Source organism: Triturus cristatus, chromosome 7 (assembly GCF_964204655.1).
Source record: "Triturus cristatus chromosome 7, aTriCri1.1, whole genome shotgun sequence".
In the NCBI taxonomy this organism is placed as follows: domain Eukaryota; kingdom Metazoa; phylum Chordata; class Amphibia; order Caudata; family Salamandridae; genus Triturus; species Triturus cristatus.
In genome coordinates this window covers 1,644,567,490-1,644,588,851 of record NC_140590.1, presented here as the reverse complement: position 1 = coordinate 1,644,588,851, position 21,362 = coordinate 1,644,567,490, and the positions used below count along the sequence as shown (strand labels likewise).

The following is a 21,362-nucleotide window of genomic DNA, read 5'->3' as shown; positions in this document are numbered from 1 at the left end:
AGACAAGGGGCACCACAAGACAGCTGAACGGTACTACAGAATTACCCCGACCCAAGAGGAGAAACTTATGCATTAATCATTACTCATAAGACCAAAGTGACAACATTGTGTTGTTGTTTTGACAGAAATTGTTTTTTTTGGGTAAGGAAGGCAAAATTAGATAGACAAATCAATAAATCATAAGCTGTGATTCAGTACCACAAAAGCACAAATAAGCTTCGTCCACATTGATCTGTGCATAGATCTGCGGGTGATGGGCAGTTTCTATCCTCTCCCCCCGCCCCCCCACCCCCCATCCGAAGCATCCGTCAGAAAACATGGCTATCATTCATCTACGCCCCTCCCATATTCCATCGCCTGAAAGAGACGGAAACCCAAACAGCCTTGTGCTTTCACCTGTGCCATTAACCTTCAAACTGATCTTTAAAGATGAAACACATGTATCTCAACACCAGGGCTTTCAGAGGATCAAGTGAACAATATTCAAATTGCAGATGGATAAAAGGGTCTCTCTCCAGTTTGACATAGATCTTATGTGAAGAGGCAGGCAGCTTGTAGACAGAGTGACAGATCACGAATGGGGCTCATCGACCTCCATAAAACATAATCTGGTACATCAAGTCCCAGCTTATAACTCACATCCTAAACTCACAGCCATTAGGGCTGGGGAACCTTGATCCCTGTACATTGATGTAAACAGCTGCTTCCCTACTCATTTCAACATCAGACAGAGGATGAGCTGCTTATGATATACCAAATATGTAATTGATACTGAGGAATGTAGAGAGCAAGGCATGTCAAGTAGAGAAAATCTAATACATCTTAAAGGGCAACTCCAGTTTTATTTTCCGGGATAGGATCTTACCCTTTTTTCAATCTGCCCATTAACTTTCTGTGTTATTTTGCCTAATCAGTGAGCAGGAGATAACTTGTATTTAAAAAAACACTGATTATGGAGATGGAAGCCACCATCTTTAATAAGGTCGAACTCCCATGTCTGAAAAGGACCTTCCTGTTTATTGGAAGCATAAGGGTTTGGTGTAGTTTATATTTGATAATCTCTGTTTATGGTTTCCAACAATAGTGCACTCTGCACAGGTAATGTGGAACTGCCACATCTCATCCAAACCTGCATTTGCATCAGCCAAATGTGAAGTTCCGTCTGCGGCTTGGATGCTCAGCCTTAACCAAGATGGCTGCCTCCACCATCGAGACTAAGTTTCAATAAATGCCAATTTTTATCTCATGCCCTGGCTTATAGTACAAAGCTTCAAGTGAGACTGTGATGGGGAGTGAAACTCTGATCCTCCCAAAACTTTCTCAAATAAATGGCTGAGATAAATCCTTCAAGTAAATTGGAAAGCAACAGATATTACCTATTTCAGGGACGAGTGACGTGATCAACAATATGTCTCAATTGGTTTATGTGGAATTATAATAATTCAGAAGGTTATTATAACATTCACTGGAGGTTTTAAAGCAGACAGCTAACTTCTCTACCGTCATCATTCGTGTGGCCACTGAATTTGCAAGAATCTACTTCTGGCCTCGGGTCCCCACTCTGCCAATTTATTTAATCTTTAAGCAAATTATGTTCTGTTGTCCCCCCTCACCCTCTTCTCGCCACTAACCCATTATACTGTTTAGGGTGTATTTAGTTCTTCCCTTTCCTTTCCATGTTGATGAAATACAGTGCATCACTCCATGCACATTAAAGACCAGAAAGAATAAAGAAATGGAACTGCAACTTCTTACAGGAATTGATAAAGTGCAGTACCACAAATGTCTCCTAAAAAGGATTTGGGGCCATAATTATGACCTGGTTTGCGTCGCTCTTGACCATGGAACTTGGTTACTTAAGTCATATTTTTGAAGCCACGCAGAGCCACTTTGCATGGCTGTGTTGCTTTGAGTGGCTCCAAAAATATGGAGTAATGCAGCTAAAATTATTGCATTGAGTTACTCTGCCCTGGGTGGACGTTCTATGGGTGTTGCGTGGGTGTTCCCATGCAACTCTCATGGTTTTTTACACATTCCCAGATTTACAAGACCTTGTAAACCTGGGAATGAGCCAAAAAACATACGCATCCCTAAGGGAGGCGAAACAAGGAGAAATATGCTTATTTCCCCTCGTTTTTCGTTTGCACACATAGAAAGAGGAAAAAACCTCTCAGGATTGTTTTCGTGCAGGAAGGCGCCACTTCCTGCACAAAACAATCCTGCTTGCAACGCAGACACCTTTACATCATGGTGCATGGGTGCCTGCGTTGGTGCAAGGCCGCCAAGACAGTGCAGGGAAAAGGACAGGAATGTACTGTATTGGATAAATACCGCGCATTTTTGCCCTTTCCCTGTAACCCAGCACCGAAACGGTCACTTGATGTGCTGCCCTGCGCACTTATAAATATGGCGCTTAGTGCGTAAGATATGTCCTGGACGGAATTACAGAAAGAAATCCCAATTCTTATTTGTACCAACAACATTGATTATTGTGTTCTTGGTAAGGACATGGCTGACTCATAAAAATGTTAAGGAGGAAATTAAATAAGTTGTGGGCCGTGTCTTGCAGCTTATAGAGATTTGCCAATACACATGCAATTTCAGGTACAACAAACACAATGTGTGCATGGAGTAGGGGCCGCATTTACATATTGGTGATTTACGTCTGCTATCGTAACTTATACAGGTGTGATGCACGTACATGAAGCACGTACCCAGATAGGAAAATGCAAAAGCGGATAAGCGTTTGGAAATCTACTCGTTTGTCTTCAAAAGGCCCACATTCATCTTGTAAATATCAGATTGATTGGCTGGCTTCACTCTACGTGTGCATAACAAACAAAAGGGGCCTCATTTATGAGAAGTGATGCATCGCTGCGTGAAAGCAGCGATGCGTCACTTCTCAGTGCGTCCTCCTTGCGACACCAATGATGCGTCATATTTATAATATGACGCATTATGTCGCAAGGAAGGACAGGTATCTGTCGGCGCAAAAAGTGGCGCATTGCTGGAGTTGTGTCGGAAGCCTGACGCAACTCCAGCAATGTTCCTTTCAGATGGGGCAAGCCTCATCTGAAAGGGCCTGCGTCACCCTTATGCCTGCCATGAGGCAGGCATAAGGTTTTGACGCATTGGCGTCCTAGAAGTGGTGCAGCGAAATCTCATAGATTTCGCTGCGCCACTCCTACGACCCTTTCTTGCGGGGGTACGCCCACCCTGCATACATTATACCTGTTGCAGGTATAATGTAGCGCAGGGGTTTACGAAGTAACGCATCTACATAGATGCGTCACTTCGTAAATATGGCGCAACATGGCACATGTTTTACGCCACTGGTGCGTCACAAAAAGTGACGCACCGGTGGCGCAAAAGTGACGCAGGGGCTCATACATGAGCCCCAAGGTCCTTTCAAGTTTGAGTTAGGGGCTAGGATCAGCGATTCAAGTGCATCTAGAAACATTTGTGAATGACCTAAAGTTTTCTAAAGTTAGAAGCGGGCAAGTCAGAGGATTTAAAGGAAGATTTAAGCCAGGCGGCCAACTAAGGGAACAGGCCGAGCCAGTAAAATCATTGTCCTTCTGTGAGAGGCTGAGACGGCAGGGAGAAGGAGCGGGGGTCAGCTCTACTGACCCATTGATGGATATGGGCGTGCTCTGACAGACTGGTGCCCCTGGTAGCTCGCGAGTGCAGGCAGACTCACTCAGGGGCATCACACTATTGACTCTGCACCAGCCCTACGTTCTTATCCCACCAGCCTATGGCAGTCCCACCCTTCTTCCATGGCATGTCTTTCCTACCTCTTCTCTTTCTCTACTTTCCTATTCTTCAGTTCTCCCCATCCCAAATGTCCCCTCCTTTCTTACTCCCTTAATAGGCTGTCACCTGTATTCCTCTTTGGCCTTCATCTTTTTGACTATTGTCCGTCTCCCTCTGCCCTGTCTTTCTTCCACTCCCCTGCTCTGTTTGTTTATCTCCCTCTCCCTCTCTGACTCATGGCATTTGCTGGAAAAGTCACTCACTCACAGCTTATCTCGGCTCATTTCTGGCTCAAGAGTCCAAGGGTCCATCGGGCCAAACCATGGCCAGTCTTCTGGCCCCAGACTTTAGGAACCCCCCCTCCCACCCCCACCTCTAACCCTACTGTGGGGTTGGGAACCTCATTCATGGTGGAGATCCTGGACAACTGCAAGAGGTGTCATGGCAAACCCACTCTCTCAAGCGCTTTTGAATTACGGATGGGGAATGTGCACACACCTAGAGTAATTTAGCCACAGGTAGCCTACTCTCATATGCCTTTATTTTGTAATTCATTTGTAAGTCTCATCCCGAAGTATAAGTTCAATTTAGTCAAAGGAATGTGCCATCTATGCGTAAAATTGCTGTACATGCCTGATTTGCATGAGTACATTGAACTTTGTTCTGCCCTATGGACTGTTTTTACCACAAAAAGGGGTTGTGAAACAACTCTGGTATGCCCACTGTCCAGTCATTTGTCCCTTATTTCCACATTGTATTTTCCATTCGCCCCTGCCACTCCAACTCCTAGCAATGCAAAAATTGTGAAATATTGCTTTTGGGGTCAAACAGTCAGATACATGATTTTCAGCTGCATTCAGTCTTAATCTGAGAGACTGGTGAAAGGCATTTGACATATTAAATGCCATTCCCTTCAGAAGCACCATGAAAATCACAGTGAATGCTACAGTGACTCGTGTTTTCTTTGAACAGATGCTAAGGTTCAAACTTGAGTACCCACAACAGACCCACGCTACAGAAGCAAGGGTTCTTCAAGATGTATGTAGTGACTTAGAAAGTCCATGGCTTGGAGGTGTGGAGGCACACTGCATCAGGCCTCGGGCAGAGGTTCTCTGCCTTGAAGGTGTGCAGACAGCCAGTGCTTAGTTTGTAAAAAAATTTAAGTGAGTGCCAGGGCCTTCTTCAGGAGGCCACTGCAGCTTGCATCACCCATTGCTCCTGCCAGCATTGCAAATGACAACCACTAACCATCACACTGTATTCCATGTGACAATTCAGGCTACTCCAGGCCCCCAAAGCGGTGAGAATGGCTTGGGTGACAGGTATAAGCCATTTAAATGTATATAGAATTCATAAACAACTGTTGTTGTGCTCATCTCTAATGTAGACAGACAGCACCACCATGTGTCAGACTGTCATAAGTGCGGGTTTTGACAATTAAGTGCAGGGCCTTAGCACTGGAAACCACCGGCTCAAATTAAGTAAGCACTGGCAGACACACTGCATCAGGGCTTGGTCACTGGTATGGTGTATTAGTGAAAGAGAAGCTCTCTGCCTTGGAGGCGCTCTGTATCAGGCTCTGGTCGGAGTGATGGTTAGTTAGTGATGGAGAGGCTCTCTGCCATGGAGGTGTGGAGGCCCCCTACATTAGGCCCTGGCGAAGGAGTGATTTAGTGGTGATAGTAAAGCTACCTGCCTCTGAGGTGTGCAGAGGCTCTGCCTAGGCACTAATGCAGGGGGGATTTGTTAGTGACCGAGAAGCTCTCACCACTGAGGAGTGAGGGCACATTGCATTAGAACCTGTTGCTGACAGAAACTCCCGCATTTGAGGTGTGCAGATTCAGTGCATTTGGCTCAATGAGGTGGATAGTTAATTTGTAATAGAGAAGTACCCTGCGGAAAGGAGTCACACAGCAGCTGTGGAGGCTTGTTGGTGCTAAAGGCCTGTGTTTTTGGTCTGTGGACACACTAATAGATTCTATTGCAGACACTAGCATCAGAAGAAGCCCTTCTTTTGCAGACCCAATAAATGTGGTAACAAGAAAACGCTTCAGAGCACTGCGCTTGATGGCACTTGAAGATCTGCAAAGTGCATTAAAACTCACTTACACTCCTTGTAAATTCCACTATTGCAACATTTGCACCTCATCAGTGGAGCATTGGCAACCCCAGTCCTTGATATGCCCATGTGTCTATTTTTTTGAACACCAGGACTAAGGAAGAACTGTTTTCAATATGTTATGTCACTGGTGGTGTACACTCGGAATATCGAGCACACACTATTGATGGACAAAAATATCTAAAATATTGAAAAAGATATTGACAGCTGAGTAAGTATAGATATTCTATCCCTAACTCCACAAATATACTCCTACACGATGCATATATTTTAAAGATACATAGATGGGGAGTTAGAAATCGTAAATCTATCCTTCCCTTTAAGTATTTACCTTTAGGTTTTTTTATCCCCTGGTATTCTGTTATCGATATTCTTGTATCTCGATATTGTTTGGTGCTGGTATTCAGTAGTACAACTGTTGCTGGGTATCTGTATTGTCCAGCGTTCCCCAACCACTTGGCCTCCTGTCGCTTTTTATAGATACATGTGAAAAACCCAAGGGTGAATAATCATCGCTGCAGCTGTGTGAGGGAAAAAAAAGAGTGTCTTCCCTTTATAGTTGTTATCCTGATATGCGACTGACTCTTGTGCGCCTGACTAGGCTGCCAAGGTGATAGCCTGACAGATCATTGATTTTGCCCGTCCTCTGTCTGGATAACAGAGGCACAAGCCTTATAAGTGATTCACTCACCCAATTCCTGCAAGTCTTCAAAAGGTTCCGCTCCCTTGAAGGCCTCAGATACCAATTCAACACCGCTGCTAACTCACACGGAGCTTCTGTGCCACACTTTGATGACGCAATTACATGACTTTATCACATGCTGAACAATGGCTCAATTCACTAAGATAACTTCCATTTTAATATGTTTACACTTTTGAGTAAGTTTACTACTATTCAGTATATTTTTTAAAATTATTTTTAATAATTTTCTTTAAGTTACTTATTTCATATGGGGTTTTGTTATGAGTCCTTAACTCCATTGTGTTCTATGGGAGAGTGTAGCAGTACCAATTTTTAGCTATTTGTAGTGTGGGATTTGCTACAAAAGTGTCAATTACAACAAAAGCGTATTTTATGAATACTAAAATGTAGTAAACTTACTCAAATGTGCAGTTTGTGGATAAGACCCCAAGTTTAGCTGGCAGCACTTGAATGGAGCAAATTTCCAGCTCATGTGCGGAGGCTTCCACTGGAGTTATGGATTGCGAGTTTAGAAAACCACCGGAGGAGATAGGGTGGCAGCATGAGATGCCGTTGTTTGCACTGTTGAAGGTAGGCATAGCTGCCAAGTTTCTCAGGTCCATGCCTGGTGTGCTGTTCCTGGGCAGGTTTTTTTTCTTTGAATTCAGGGACATGTAGTCCTGTTTTATAATGGAATAAACAAGACTACAAGTCAATTCAAAGAAAAACCCTGGACTGTAACAGCACATCATGCATGGACCTGGGAAACTTGACAGGACTGGGTAGATGTGATGCTCAGCTTCTCATGCAATGTCTGTGTTCCAAGCCACGCCCCTTCAATGGCCCACCTCCTCCTCCATCTAGGATTACAAGGTGGAAATATTCCGAGGTTGGATGGTCAGAGAGTTGCAAACAGAGCTGCTGTGCAAACTCTCACAAGTGCAGCAGTCTCCCCAAACTTCTGTCTCACCATCTCACTCAACATTAAATGGTTTTTTTAGTGACGGGACTTATCCCAGCGGCTTAGTGACCAGCAGTTTGACATATAGTAGTGGCTTTCTCACACCAAATACTATAGTTATGATTATTTGATGGAAAATAACTTCTAGAGTAGATCAAACGCTTCACTAGACAGTACGTCAAAGTGAGCGTGAAGGGTACCATACATTTCATATAGCGGGTCATACGCCAGCAGGGAGAGAGGTGGAGATGGATTCAAAATGGTGTGGCTGATTTTTTATTATTCAATCCTAAGTTAATAGGACGGATTTCTGAGTATATAAGGTTGTAAAAAATTGAAAGGGGAACTTTCCATCTTAGCAAAAAATTAAGAAAAGCCAATCACGAGCAAGGTGTGCAGCCAAATTAAAAGCAATACTTCCCAATAGCGATTAGCTGACCAATGATCTCTAAAGCATTTTCCACCAGCCCACTGCAAACCCCAACCTGTGTCTCAGAGCTAAATGTGCACATCAGTGAAGTACGAAGGTGTGGGATCATTTTTATATATTTGAGGGTGTCCTCAGAATATTCACAAGGCTTGTGAAGGATATTATTAGAAGTAGGTGAGCAATGGGCCTGATTCTGTGGAATATGTTGTACCTCCAAATCATTCCTTTAAAAAGATAAGAGCGCTTTGTGCTGTGGTGGAGCCTCAGGCAGAACCAGGCTTGACCTTTCGTCCGCAGAGTCTGTAGACTTGGGTGGCAACAGGCAGTGGAGGTGCCATTGTGAGTTATTTGGTGTGCGGCCACCCTATGTCAGCATAAGGTCCCTCACCCGTCGCTGATCTGGGTGGCGGTCCACACGGTGTGCACAGTTCTGAGTCTGTGTCCGATTCACCCTCAGCGATGTAGGGTCTGATTTTGGGGCAGGGTGCCACACTTGCGAAACAGCCATTGTTCACAGCCTCCAGGTTCTCCTTGGATTGGGAGATGCTGAAGCCGCTAAAAGAGCGGTTGAGCTCCTCGTGGTCCACTGAAGGAATAGAGATGGAAGTGTCACTGTCCCGCAAGACCCCCTCCTGTTGCTTGATTGACCCATCTTCATTCCTCGTGGGGTGCTCCACCCCGAGCCGGTTGACCCCACTGTTGGCCGACAAGGAGCGTTCATGCGTTGGTGGAGGTGGGATACGTACTAACGAGGTGGGGTCCCCAACTGGGGAGGAGCCATGACTGTGGCGCTGGTAAGGCTGCGACAGGGGCTGCTGCTGCCAAGAGGTGGATGGGGGGCAGGAGGTCCCATATACACCTTCAGTTGGTGGCACTGCAGAGAAGTTCTTCTGCCCCATGGAGCTGCTGGAGCGGATGATCTTTGTGATGCAGCCATTCTTATCCACGTGTTCACGGCTGTCTTCTGGGCTGTGGTACGGTGGTGCTGGCTCCTTCGACACGAAGTACGCTTCGGCTTCGGTGGGTGGGATGCCCATACGCTGCATGTAGATATTCACCAGGAAGTCTAGCTTCTTCTCCATAGACAGCACCTGCACACAAAAAAGAACAATATGTACAGATCAATATAGCAGCCTTGAAAACACAAATTGACAGGATTATGCAAGGGTTGGAGACTGTCCCGTCTCAAGTAGTAGGAAGCAGTATTTCTCAAATTTTTCACAGAAATGAACCTCTTTCCTTAGGATAAATTATACATTGATGCCACTTCCTACATTTTGGAAGTTTGTCGTCTGGTTTTGACAAATGATTGGTTGGTCTGTCTCGACCAGGGAACCCCATTGCATTCTAGTATGAACCCCACTGGTGCCCAGACCCTGGAATTTGGGAAAATCTAGAAATAAACTGTTAAGGAAAGGAATAAGCAATTCGGCATAGAAAATTACTGTGATTGTTTTCCCTGGCACATTGGAACCACCAGACTTTTGTTAAAGATCCTGAGATTCAAAATATGGTAGTTTTTGCTTGGACAGCAATGAGTAAATTTGTTGCTGGGCAACCCAATTTCCCTAAGAGACAGAAGTAGCATCCCTTCTCATTAGAGTGCCTGAGCTCTTTGTCCAAGAGTCTTGATGTCTGTGTAGGGATTGGCAGCTCAAATGTAGGATGTGGGTAGAAAACCCCACCAGAGAAATGGATCGCAATGATCAATTTATATATCACTCGTCATCAAAAGATGATCAGCTTAAGACAATCTCAACATTGCCAAGAGGAAAATCAGCTCACCCTCTCAGGTGGCAAAACAGCAACATATGTACAAACCAACCAACCCGTGGCAGAATCCAACTGGAACCCCTCCTGGGAAGGGAAGGGAGAACTTCAATATGCACAGAAGGGGATACAGGCTCCCTATTAGAACCAACAATCACAAAAAGGTATCCCCTACCTAGTGTACAAAATCACTACCCAAAAGAAACCTCGCTAGTGATTGAAAAAGAAAAAAGAAAAAATTCCTTATTTCTTTGGTAGACCCTCACGCACTCTAGCAGTGGCATGATTCATCATCAGGTCTCATCGTGATCCCTAAAAACCAAAATGGGCTCCACCCTGTTTCAGGGAGCACTTTGAATATTTTTCCTAGCCAGGTACCTAAAAAGATAAAACCCAACCTTGGTATCCCTTTATTAGATGTTGTTTGGGTATGGTTAAAATTAACTTACAAAAAAGAGGAGTAAGGCTATATTGGTCCTATTACCTAATAGTTAAGTGCTCCCTGAAATACTCTCGGACTTATGGAAGTGCTGATGCTCCATGGGTCGACCCAACACAAACTGGGAACAATGGGTGATGTACAAAGATATCTCAGTACAGTACCTGCTTCTCGACCTTCCCGAGCCGTCCCATCATGCTTGGGTCTTCAGGCAGATCCCCCTCTCCTGCCCCTTTGGTACGGTCCTTGTCAGTAATCGGCACACCTCGTCCGACGATTTGGTCAACTCTGGCAGGAGCACAAGACACCCAGGAAAGGCCGAAAGTCTAGTTAGTAAAGGTCTTTGAAGAGAGGAAACCCTGCACCCAGACTTCAGGAAGGATCTGTGTCACAAATTAATGCCCTGAAGCCCCATTTGCCATCTTCTCAACACCCCCAACCACCCCTCGCTACCCAGGGTATTCTTCTGCCTAAACATGTTCATGATACCACCTAAACACACTGTAGGGGGTCTGGAAGATGAAAACCCATCTTATCTAATGAGGTTCCTGGTAACATCAGTGCCACCACCGATTGGGAAGGGAGAGTTATTTCATTAACTTTGAGAGTCTATCAGCCATTACCCAAAGTATGAACACAGATGTCTGGATTTTCGCAAACCATGATTAGCATAGCTCACAACTGGCTCAGATCATGACAAGCACTGCTCATTATTAGCAAATGGCTGATCTACATCAAAACTGGCATCAAAATATAATTTCACAGCTTCCTGGACACAGTTTCGAAGTCATTTCAAAGCAGAACCATTAGTCGCTATATTGTGTATCTTTTATCTCCCTTAAAGAACTCAGTAATTAGAATCCACAAAACAGTACATGCAGGGTATTTATAACAATGGAGCCCCTTTTTGGGTGACAGGCATGGACCCCACTATAGTTTCTATGCTTCTATCTAAGCCCCCCAAGAAGCTATGACTTTGATGCTATTTTCTGTCACAGCATCCTATATATATCTGGCACTGAATGGTACTAAAGCCTTTCCTTATGCAGTAATATAGTACAGAAGAGGTCTGCTCTGTGTGCACAAGCACAAACAGATGAGTACCATATGCACAGAGACATGCAGGTCTTGGCTGTGTATATCCGGGACGAAATGTCCGCACAGTATGCACAGGCTGGGATGGGCATGTCTGCAGTGTACGCCCAGAGGTTGACCTACACTGCATGCAAAGATACATCTGCACAGACTGCACCGAAAGATACTGGAAGGAATGAACACTATAGACAAGCAGATCTGGAATGTATGCCCAAGCATGGAAGGTCAGTCTATGTTATACGCATACAATGTTTTATCTACACTATATGGAGAGGCTGGACTGCACTAAATGATTACTGGTATATGCGTATCTGCACAGTACGCATAGGTAGCTCTCACGTATGCGAAAGGAGACAGGTGCATCAGCACTGTATGCATAGGCATGGATTGGCCACAAAGGTCTTACACAACAAGTCCCAGGTGGTTTCTTAATAGATGCCTCTGTATCCGGGGAGGGGGTCACTCCCTGCAACACCAGATCATTAGCCTCAGAACAATCCTTGCGATAACAGGCAGATGGTGCCAGTTTCACCGGAGACGATGCAACTTTCAGTTGCAGAACAGCAGATGAGCAATGGACAGATAGGTGCATAAAGGGAGTATGCTGGAAGGGAAAGACGATGGAGGGATTTGTGCACAGGTATCGGATGTTGCACACAGATTTGTCAAGAGCACCTATGTATGTAAGGGTACACGTGGGCAGCATGAGTTTATAAGCAGGAAGAGAATCATGCAGGCAGGTAGACTTGTAGGGATTTCATAGGGATGAAAGGAGTTCCCAGAATTAGATACTGCAGTAAACAAGCAGGAACTGATGCACAGAAGCATGAAAGGCGCATAAGCATTTGGAAGGGGATATGGAAGTGTGACATGTAGAAGCGTGCGGCAAAATGGCAAAGAAACAGGCAAATGAGGCAGGAGGAGTCTGAATTGATTTCTGAGTAAACTAAGGCTAGTATAACCATGAAGACCTAAAAGAAGGAACTTGAGTCCTACTGCACAATAGAGTAGCTGAGGCAAACAGAGAGGGTAGCACATAGAGGAGGAAAGATCAGAAAAGAAACGAGACAAACCAAACATAAAAATAATCATAAGAACAGCGAAAAAGAAGCAGCACAAAAAACAAATAGAAGAATAAAGAAAAAGGCACTAAAAGAAAGGATAAAATAGCAAATGAAGAAAAGCAAAGAAAATAGAAAAGGGAAGAAGGAGTGAAGGGATCAACATACAAAGCAAAAAGTAGACAGAAAGCAAGAAAGAACAGACATAAAAAGCTGAAGGAATAAAAAGTGATACATTCATTCAAAATAAGAGTAAGACAGTTTGAAGGAGAGAATAAAGAAAAAAGACAGAATTGTAGAGTGTAAATTATTCATGAAAAGCAGAATGTATAGGGGAAAGTGATCCCTTCCATCAAACTCTGAAGGGCTGTATTATACATTCACATTGTGCCCTGAGGCGCAACAGGTGTGTGAGCCCATATTTTGGGCCACCAAGGCACAATGGTATTACAGAAGGGGCTGCAAACAGATGTGCGGCCCCTTCTTGAATACTGATGACACTAGTGCACTTGTAGCACCAGCGCTATCATAAGAGGGCATTCCCTCATTTGCATGGTTCCATGGCCCAATGCAAATGAGGGAATCTCTTTGCCTCTGTACCCATGCCATATTATAGAAACAGGCGCAGACACATACAGTTCCTTAGGAAACACACTAACAGCACGCCACAAAAATGTGGCACACTGTCAGTGCACCTCCCGAAATCAGCTTTCTCAAAGGGTGGAAGAGGGTCCCCTGGACCCCCTTGACACAGTGGCGTAACGAAAGTTGAAGGGGCCCCTCTGCAAGGTACATAGAGGGGCACCCACTCCAGATTTAATCCGGAGCTCTCCGGCATGAGTACAGTGCTGAGGGGGCCCCCTGCAGCTCGGGGGCCTCCCGCACTGCAGGGGATGCGGGGGCCTGTGTTACGCCCCTGACTGGACATGCCCATGTAGGTGGGTGCAGTCACTCACCACACTCTGTAAATGGCAGCTGAATTGCCACCTGCCCAGTTAAAAATGGAGCGGTGTTGAAGCAGCCTCTCTGTATTTCACAGAATGCACTGTCCACAGGGCGGCATCAGTTTGTGGGGCCCTGGGGCACCCTACTCATTGTAATAGGATGCACTATCCCTGCTTTCACCCGGCGCAGCTTCTGAAAGGAGCGCTGTGGCACAAATAGGGAAAGTGCGAGCAATGCGTAATATGGCCCCAAGTGTGTAAATATAAAGTGGCATGGCAATCTCACCTCAGGCCTAGAAGACCACCACAGAAGTGAACAAAGGTGTTGATTCAGAAATCACACCCATCAAGTGATGTAGGTTTATGACTCGTGTTAACCTGTCCTTATAGTCCTCAGAAAACACACTTCTTGGGACTCATCTGGAAATTAAGGCCCAGAAATTCAAGTGACTTCACAGGAATGGCTTATCCTGGAAGTAATGTGGACATTTGGAGCAAACATCTCCATCCTCAGTGTCTCTTTTGGCCCTGTTAGTGCAGCCCAAGAAAGATGTAACCTCCTGACAACACTTCTCTGCAAAGGCAGCTCAGGTACAATGGTCCAAGATGTGACCTATATGCAGGGCCTGACTGGCCGTAGCGGGCACTGGGCGTTTCCCCGGTGAGCTGCCAGGGTGGGGGCCATTTTTGTTACTGGGGTTCGGCAATATCGGCCCCTGTAACAAAATCGTCCGAAACCAGCCCTAGCAAAAAGCTCGGCCGCAACCCTCCTCCCCCCACCCCCCACCCTCCTCTCCCGGGCGAGCAGTTTGCCAGGGCCGGTTTCTGTTCCCAGTCCGGCCCTGCCTATATGAAGTGAAGTAAGATACAAATCTTCAGTATCCCTGACAGGAAGGAACCATGTTTCAGGCGGGCGCTCAGCAAACATGTTTGTCCTACAAAAACAAAATCCCAAAGAGGGAGTCTGTTTATGTAAACCAAAACCTCTACTGACTTTAAATTGAGCGGCAAATCATCAGTTTGGCAGACACGGTACTCCACCTCGTTCATGGAAGAATATCCTTTCCACCAAACTCTACATCGATCCCTTTGTTTCATATGTAGATGAAAAAGGCAAATGTATAAATAGACAGATTAGGAAGAAAGATATTAAGAATCTTAAAAATGCCTGAAGCCTTTCCATGTTTGTGAAGCAGCATCTGGATGGATCTTTTTTGGGAAAAATAACTTCAAAGCTCTACAGGGAACTCTTTTGCCTAGATCCCACACCTTCGCGTGGGATCATCATTCACTGATAATGCCCCAGGCAGTTTAATATTGATGACATGAGACTGTATTACCAAAAGAGATGAATGGAAGTCATCTGGTCTTATTTGCTAAACTCCTAGGAAGAGCCCATCAATCTGTGTCCATCTATATTCTCAACAAGAATGATAACAAAAGAGAAACACAGCATTGAGAGCTGCCTTTGTATTGGTCTTCTGTATGGGTTATAAGGAGAATGTGATAGCAAATAATAAAACTGATTACCATACCTGAAAGAGGTCAAAACCCACCAATTCCCCAAATGTCCACCCTTCCTCTTTTCCAATCAATGTGGCCAGTGAGTCATTACAGATGAGTTGCACTTACAAGAGGAACTCTAGCCCAAGTAGAAGGCCAGTATTGCCCTACATGTGAGCCCACAATGTGTTGGTGTTTATGATCATTGCCAACGATGCCTGAAACACAAACTCCCACTGTGCTCCTCTTTTAAGCTAATGAACCCCTGTAAAGCAAAGACATTGAATAGAGAGACGGCTGATCTGAGAGTTATGTTGGATTCAGAAAAGTTGCAAGATGCATGGGTTCTAGGCATCCGCCTCCACCCATTTTCACTTGGCAGGGTCGTGCCCCATTACCCGCTCTGCTACCTCAGGCTCAGCGCATTCCCCCGGCTCTTGCATGCTTCATGCTCCCATGCAGAGATACTCTTATTTATCTATTTTATTCAGACGGCAAAATATTTGATAGTCAATCAGCATTCAATAGACAAAACCAAACCCAAAATAGTAAAACCCAAATGGGCTAATCAAACAAAGCAGAAATAGAGCAGAAATTAAACAAACTGCCAAGCGGCGGAAGAATGCGCACCAGAGGTTTGGTAGCATCTTCCCGGCAGCTCTGCACAACCCCCTTCCTCCAAGGCACCTGACTAGCCTAAGGATTTCTGAAATTTAGGGCTTTTTCGATATATGTGCCAGCTTTTTCAGTAGGGGTCTATATCTATTTTTTAGACTGTCTGCAGTTGCTAGGTTTCATTACCACTTTCCATTTTCTGTGTGTGTGGGAGTGAGGGTGCATGTGGGTGGGTGCATTTAAACACTCTTAGAACAGAGAATTTAGATTATTGGACTGCTAGGAACCTAATACATGGAGACAAACTTCTATCACTTAGAAGTTGAATTGGCAATGCATGTGCTATGACAGCACAGTAAGTTGGGCACCCAAGGGGGAAGGGAGGGCCCTCCTGATCCCCTATGTTGGAAATCTTGTATATCAAAGACTGGTATTGACAGATGCTATGACACTCTATCAAGATCTATGGGATGTTCTCATGTGAATATTGTATCCATGGAACAAGGATGGTGAAAAATAAGATGGTGGACGTTTTAAGTACTCTCAGCTGTAGGCGATTTTGGGCCCTCTTCAGCTCAAATTCACAACACCTGTGTACATTTGATTTTAATTCTTTGGGTATACCTAATACCATTAGAAGAAAAGCTGCATCCATATAGTTAATTCAACATGGTACCCTGTGGAACTTTTTGATAAGACCACAAAATTTGATATATCTTATTTTTATTTTTCCATATAGCAATTGTTTTTTATTACAACATCCTACTTACGCCTATCGGCTATGACCACCAATATTTATGAACGTTAAGCATACAAGTATGCATCATTATTTAGCTGAGGGCTGTTTTACTAGCTGAGTGGGGTATGCATGTGAGTGTGGGGAGGGTTCAGAGGTCTGTTTTTAGATATAATTTTCATAAAAATGTGTAAGATCAAATAATGTATGAATTAGAAAAAATTGATTATGTAAAAGCAAATGGATTTTGTAATGTAAGCAATGTATTTACGATAAGTAAAACCAAACGGGAGATATTTTATTAACATTTTTGTGCTTTTGACAAAAAGTGCAACAGAGTACAATGTTGATTTAAATATATAGATGCAGCAGTTTGTTTATGAGGATAATGTGGCTATATCCTTGTAACCTATTCATATGAAAGTCAATGTGGGGGTGACCTGTCTGTTGGGAATACTTTTTTCCTATAGGACCTTTGTATTCTAGAAATTCATAGAATAAAGCAAAAATACACTGCTGTTGGGAACACTTGCTTATATGAAGAAATGAACACATTCTATAAACTCTGTGAACTACTTCTATAGTTGGAAACACTCGCCAGGTAGTGGAAGACATGGGTCCCATGCTCACGGTGCCACTGGAACCAAGCTATGCTTGGCTGATGAGCCCGTAATAAGGGCAAAACTGGTCCTGGGTTCCTTGTGCTCCGGATCAGGGAGGACCTGGCTTGGCAGGTCAGGCTGAACTGTTCCCATTGGAGCAGGGTCAAGACAGATTTGCATACAGCTTGGGCCAAACTGAGGTGACATGGTGTGCAAAATAATAATAGACTAGTGTGCAGCTACAGGTAATTTCCAGTGGATGAGATTAATTTAAGAGTTCCATCCATCACTTTTGTGTGTGGCCTGAGGGTTAGTCTTCTAATTTGCTGGGTTGCTGATGTCCCTGAAGACGAGAATGGCTGGGTCAGATTCAGCCACGTCAGGCATGTGATTGAATTTTCCCCACCTGTTAAGCCCTTTCAAAGGCATCAGACAAATAAGACTCCATCAAGTTACTCTACAGGCTTATTCAGGTACAGCCACTCCAAAGTTGGAGATTCCAAAGAAGATTCTACAACAATAACTGATTTTTAATCAGAAAGGAGCAAAGACCGTCAGGTGACTTGTGGGGGGAAAAGGAGTGCAGATCAAAAGCAGAGGGGCAGAAAAAGAAATAACAGCCCATACAAGACGCCAGTGGTGAGAAGAAGCCTGACCTAGGCGTGTACTGGGGTGATCCTTTGCTTGTAAACTTCTTATGCCGGGGAGTTGAAGGGTTTGGGGGCCCAACAATCAAATCTATCCTGACAAAAGTAAATAGAAAAGACACCAGCAAAATATGTAAAGCAGCCACTTTGCGCAGGTGGGGGTGAAAGGGAGAGTCGGAGAAATACAAGGGCCCAGAAATCAGTGGGAAAGAAGGAAATATATTCCACTCAAAACAGAACACAGACAATACCGCTTTTCTTTGCTCTGGTCGCCATGATTTTATATTTTGGTCAGACCAACTGCATGGGTAAAAACCAAAGCGACTCAGAAATATGTTTGTTGCAGCATGCACTGGAATATATTTTCAAATATATATATATTGCAATATCCAGCTTATACAAAGAGATATGAGGCAACATATATTCTTGGAACAGCAGGCGGAAGTGCCATCTGGTGGTGCCGAAGCGGAACTGTAGACTGGAGCTGACGTTTTGGTGGGAGTGTGTTGCAAGGACAGATGGACACAAACACTTACACTATAGAAACAATGCACATCGAACAACATGACGTCACTAATGAAGCTAGAGTGTCTACAAATGCCCACTTTGCAAGGTTTAGCTCAAAATAAGGATTGTAGATAGCTCAATCAGAGAAAAGAAGGACTTAATGGTGGATTGTATGTCACTATATCAAGGTCAACAATATCGACCTATAAAAATATTACATCCACTACATCCTTAAGGTAACTAATTACAATTCATAACTCCACGTCTACTTACCATTAACATCCTTCTACTTACCAAGACTATTCTTAACTGTGCATCTACTTATCATTACTATTCTTAACTCTACATGTACTTGCCATTACTATTCTTAACTCTACATCTACATACCTTGTGGATGCAGTGGTGGTCAATGTAGTGGATGCAATATTTTTGGCATGCACTAGATCAAATGTGACTTACTGTCCCCACCCCATAGTCCACATACTGCCCCATGCCTAACTGCTCCTAACTTTCAATACATCTACTGTAAAATACTTAATGATACAGGAATAAAAATGTATATTCTCTGTGCTACACATTTGTTTGATAGATTGACTGTATCGATTGAACACTGCATAATTTTGTTAGATTTACAATCCATAGCAACCAGAAAGACCTTACTATGCTGAAAGTTCGCCAGCGACATTGTGCAGCCATTATTATATGAAAATTCTATGTAGTATTAACTATTAATTGTAACACTGCACTGAAATTACACCTCACATCCACTGTGCAATGCCAATCTACACCAGAATTACCCTACAGTGAGCAGTAGCATTGCTCAAGAACCTCATGATTTGCTAAACCTCCCAGTCGTAATATTTATTTTAACCCACCCAATTTTCTGGTATTCTTTTTGACCAATTCTCATTGTTCTTTCATCTGGCTGGCTTCATTCGGTGAATCTTTTTCAGGCATGCGCACCTAAAATCTCAATTTTGCCACTACGCTGGCTTGACTGTCCCTCATTTCCGTCAATCTCTAATGCCGGCAGCTTTGTCTCAGTCAGCGCCACCAAACTCTAGACCCTCCTCCCTTCCATGAAAAAATTTGACAGTGGGCATCAAATATTTGGAAATGAATCCACTTCCATTACTGCCATCATGTTAACCAACCTGCGGACTTTAGCCTCTTTCCTGTTCCTACTTTCTTGGAATGAGAGTCACCTTAGCGCACTAGTCGATCCCGAGATAGATCGTCCTACATAAATTCCAACTTTCTCAGCAAGAACATCACCAACCTTGTGCTCATGTATGCATAAAGTAGACATTTGAAGACACTCTGGCACATACAAAGAACACACCTGACTTCTGGACATGCTGGATACATATAGAATTGATGGTCACACAGAGAATTGTGCGGCAGAGGAATTTACGCATGCACAGATATGATCTAAGCAGCACTCTACATGTTTCACTCACTACGGGCCTATAAATAAATTAATCAAAGACTACGCCAGCACCTGCACTCCACTACCTAATGAGCATTAAGGGGGAAACAACCTTTACAACGCAACTATTACATCGCACTACACTTACAACGCAGGCAATACAACGGAACATCCTTTACAACGCATGACACTACAACGCATACCATTACAAAGCATACCATTACAACGCAGACACTACATCGCATGTCACTACAACGCAGGCATTACAACGCATACCATTACAATGCATACCATTGGAGTTAGAATTTTAATTGTTAACACCTACACTATCCAACACTTACCCTACTGTGGCACCCCCTGGAGTTAGTATAGTAATTTTTACCCCTATACTATCCAACACTTACCCTACTGTTGCACCCCCTGGAGTTAGAATAGTAATTTTTACCCCTATACTATCCAACACTTACCCTACTGTTGCACCCCCTGGAGTTAGAATAGTAATTTTTACCCCTATACTATCCAACATTTACCCTACTGTTGCACCCCCTGGAGTTAGAATAGTAATGTTTACCCCTATACTATCCAACACTTACCCTACTGTTGCACCCCCTGGAGTTAGAATAGTAATTTTTACCCCTAAACTATCCAACACTTACCCTACTGTTGCACCCCCTGGAGTTAGAATAGTAATTTTTACCCCTATACTATCCAACACTTACCCTACTGTTGCACCCCCTGGAGTAAGAATAGTAATTTTTACCCCTATACTATCCAACACTTACCCTACTGTTGCACCCCCTGGAGTAAGAATAGTAATTTTTACCCCTATACTATCCAATACTTACCTTAAATGCAATGTAACATTATGTGTTGTAATGGTATGCGTTGTAAAGGTAGTATGCGATGTAATGGAATGCGTTGTAAAAGTAGTTTTTAAAAATGCGTTGTAGTGTCATGCGATGTAATGGAATGCGTTGTAGTGGATGTTGCGTTGTAAAAATTGTGTTGTAAGTGCATGCGTAGTAAAAGTATGCATTGTAACGTCATACATCCGCATTAAGGGTATGCGTATCTTAAATACAATTTAACGTGCAGTGTCAATTATTATGTAGACTCACTCATAGTGAGTCCTCTCATCTCATGAAGAAATGGAGCTTCCATGGTCTGCAGCTCTCTAAATTTCCCTTTACTGTAGCTTCTTTAAATATGCTGTATTTACCCAGTTACCTACCCTTCAGCTGTGTTTTCAGAATCCAAAAAAGTTTCCACCATGTTCTAATTTAGTTGTATTATCTCTTATGATATTACTACAAAGAAACAACATTAGTTCTTTTAAATGAAATTTGTATAGATAAGTGGAACCTAGCCCCACCTAGCCCAGCAGTTTTAATGTTTTGCTTTATTCTGCATTTCATTGGCAGAATTTCCACACAAATAAATAGAGGAAGCGTCTTTGTGCTCTAGATTTCTTTCTTTCTAGGAGTTAAAGTCTGTGGTTTGAGCTCTATTTTTTCTAAAACAACAAACAAATATATATTTACTTTTTAAATGACTTGAGATGACAATTGTACAGCAAAATAAGAAAATGTTATGTCAATTATGGTGTTATATGTATCTCTTGACAACAGCGATGAAAGCAAAATAGGAGTATAAGGTGAATCTGTGTATGCTGAGATATATAGTTAATAAATTTAATATTAGAGAAATACAGTAAGGTAATAAATAAGTAATAAATATATTTATCGAACTTATAAGAAATGCCGGGAATATGATATATGTATAAAAAATAAAATATATATGATGGAAATTGAAGAAAAAGACATAAAGAAAATATATAATTCTAAATAAATACCAAAAATATATCCTTAATAAAGAACGATTTCAAATTTAAGTAGGATATTAATCCTAACTAATACAAAAATATTGTAATATTCCTTCTTCCTAAGGAAGTGTCCGCTTTTCATTCTAATTGGTCTTGAGCTCATATTGGTGTACCCAGTTCACAATATTTCCAACAATTATTTCTAGAGCCCCTCATAAGACACCATCCCTGTGCAGGTGCACAT

At 43.3% G+C, this 21,362-nt stretch overlaps 1 protein-coding gene across 8 annotated transcripts in view; it reads right to left on the bottom strand.

Annotated features, from left to right (window-relative positions):
- Positions 1-302: 302 nt before the first annotated feature.
- KCNQ2 (potassium voltage-gated channel subfamily Q member 2) overlaps positions 303-21,362 on the bottom strand; it is a 341,848-nt gene continuing 320,788 nt past the window's right edge. For 6 of the 8 annotated variants that reach the window (XM_085619689.1, XM_085619690.1, XM_085619691.1 and 3 more), the window contains 2 exons: positions 10,322-10,445; positions 303-9,039 (listed from right to left, as the gene is read on the bottom strand). In XM_085619689.1, coding sequence (XP_085475815.1) covers positions 8,293-9,039; positions 10,322-10,445 — 871 coding nt within the window. In that variant the 3' untranslated portion in view covers positions 303-8,292. Of the gene's footprint in view, positions 9,040-10,321; positions 10,446-17,369; positions 17,457-21,362 lie in introns of all 8 variants that reach the window. The other 2 variants (XM_085619696.1, XM_085619695.1) reach the window with 1 other exon arrangement.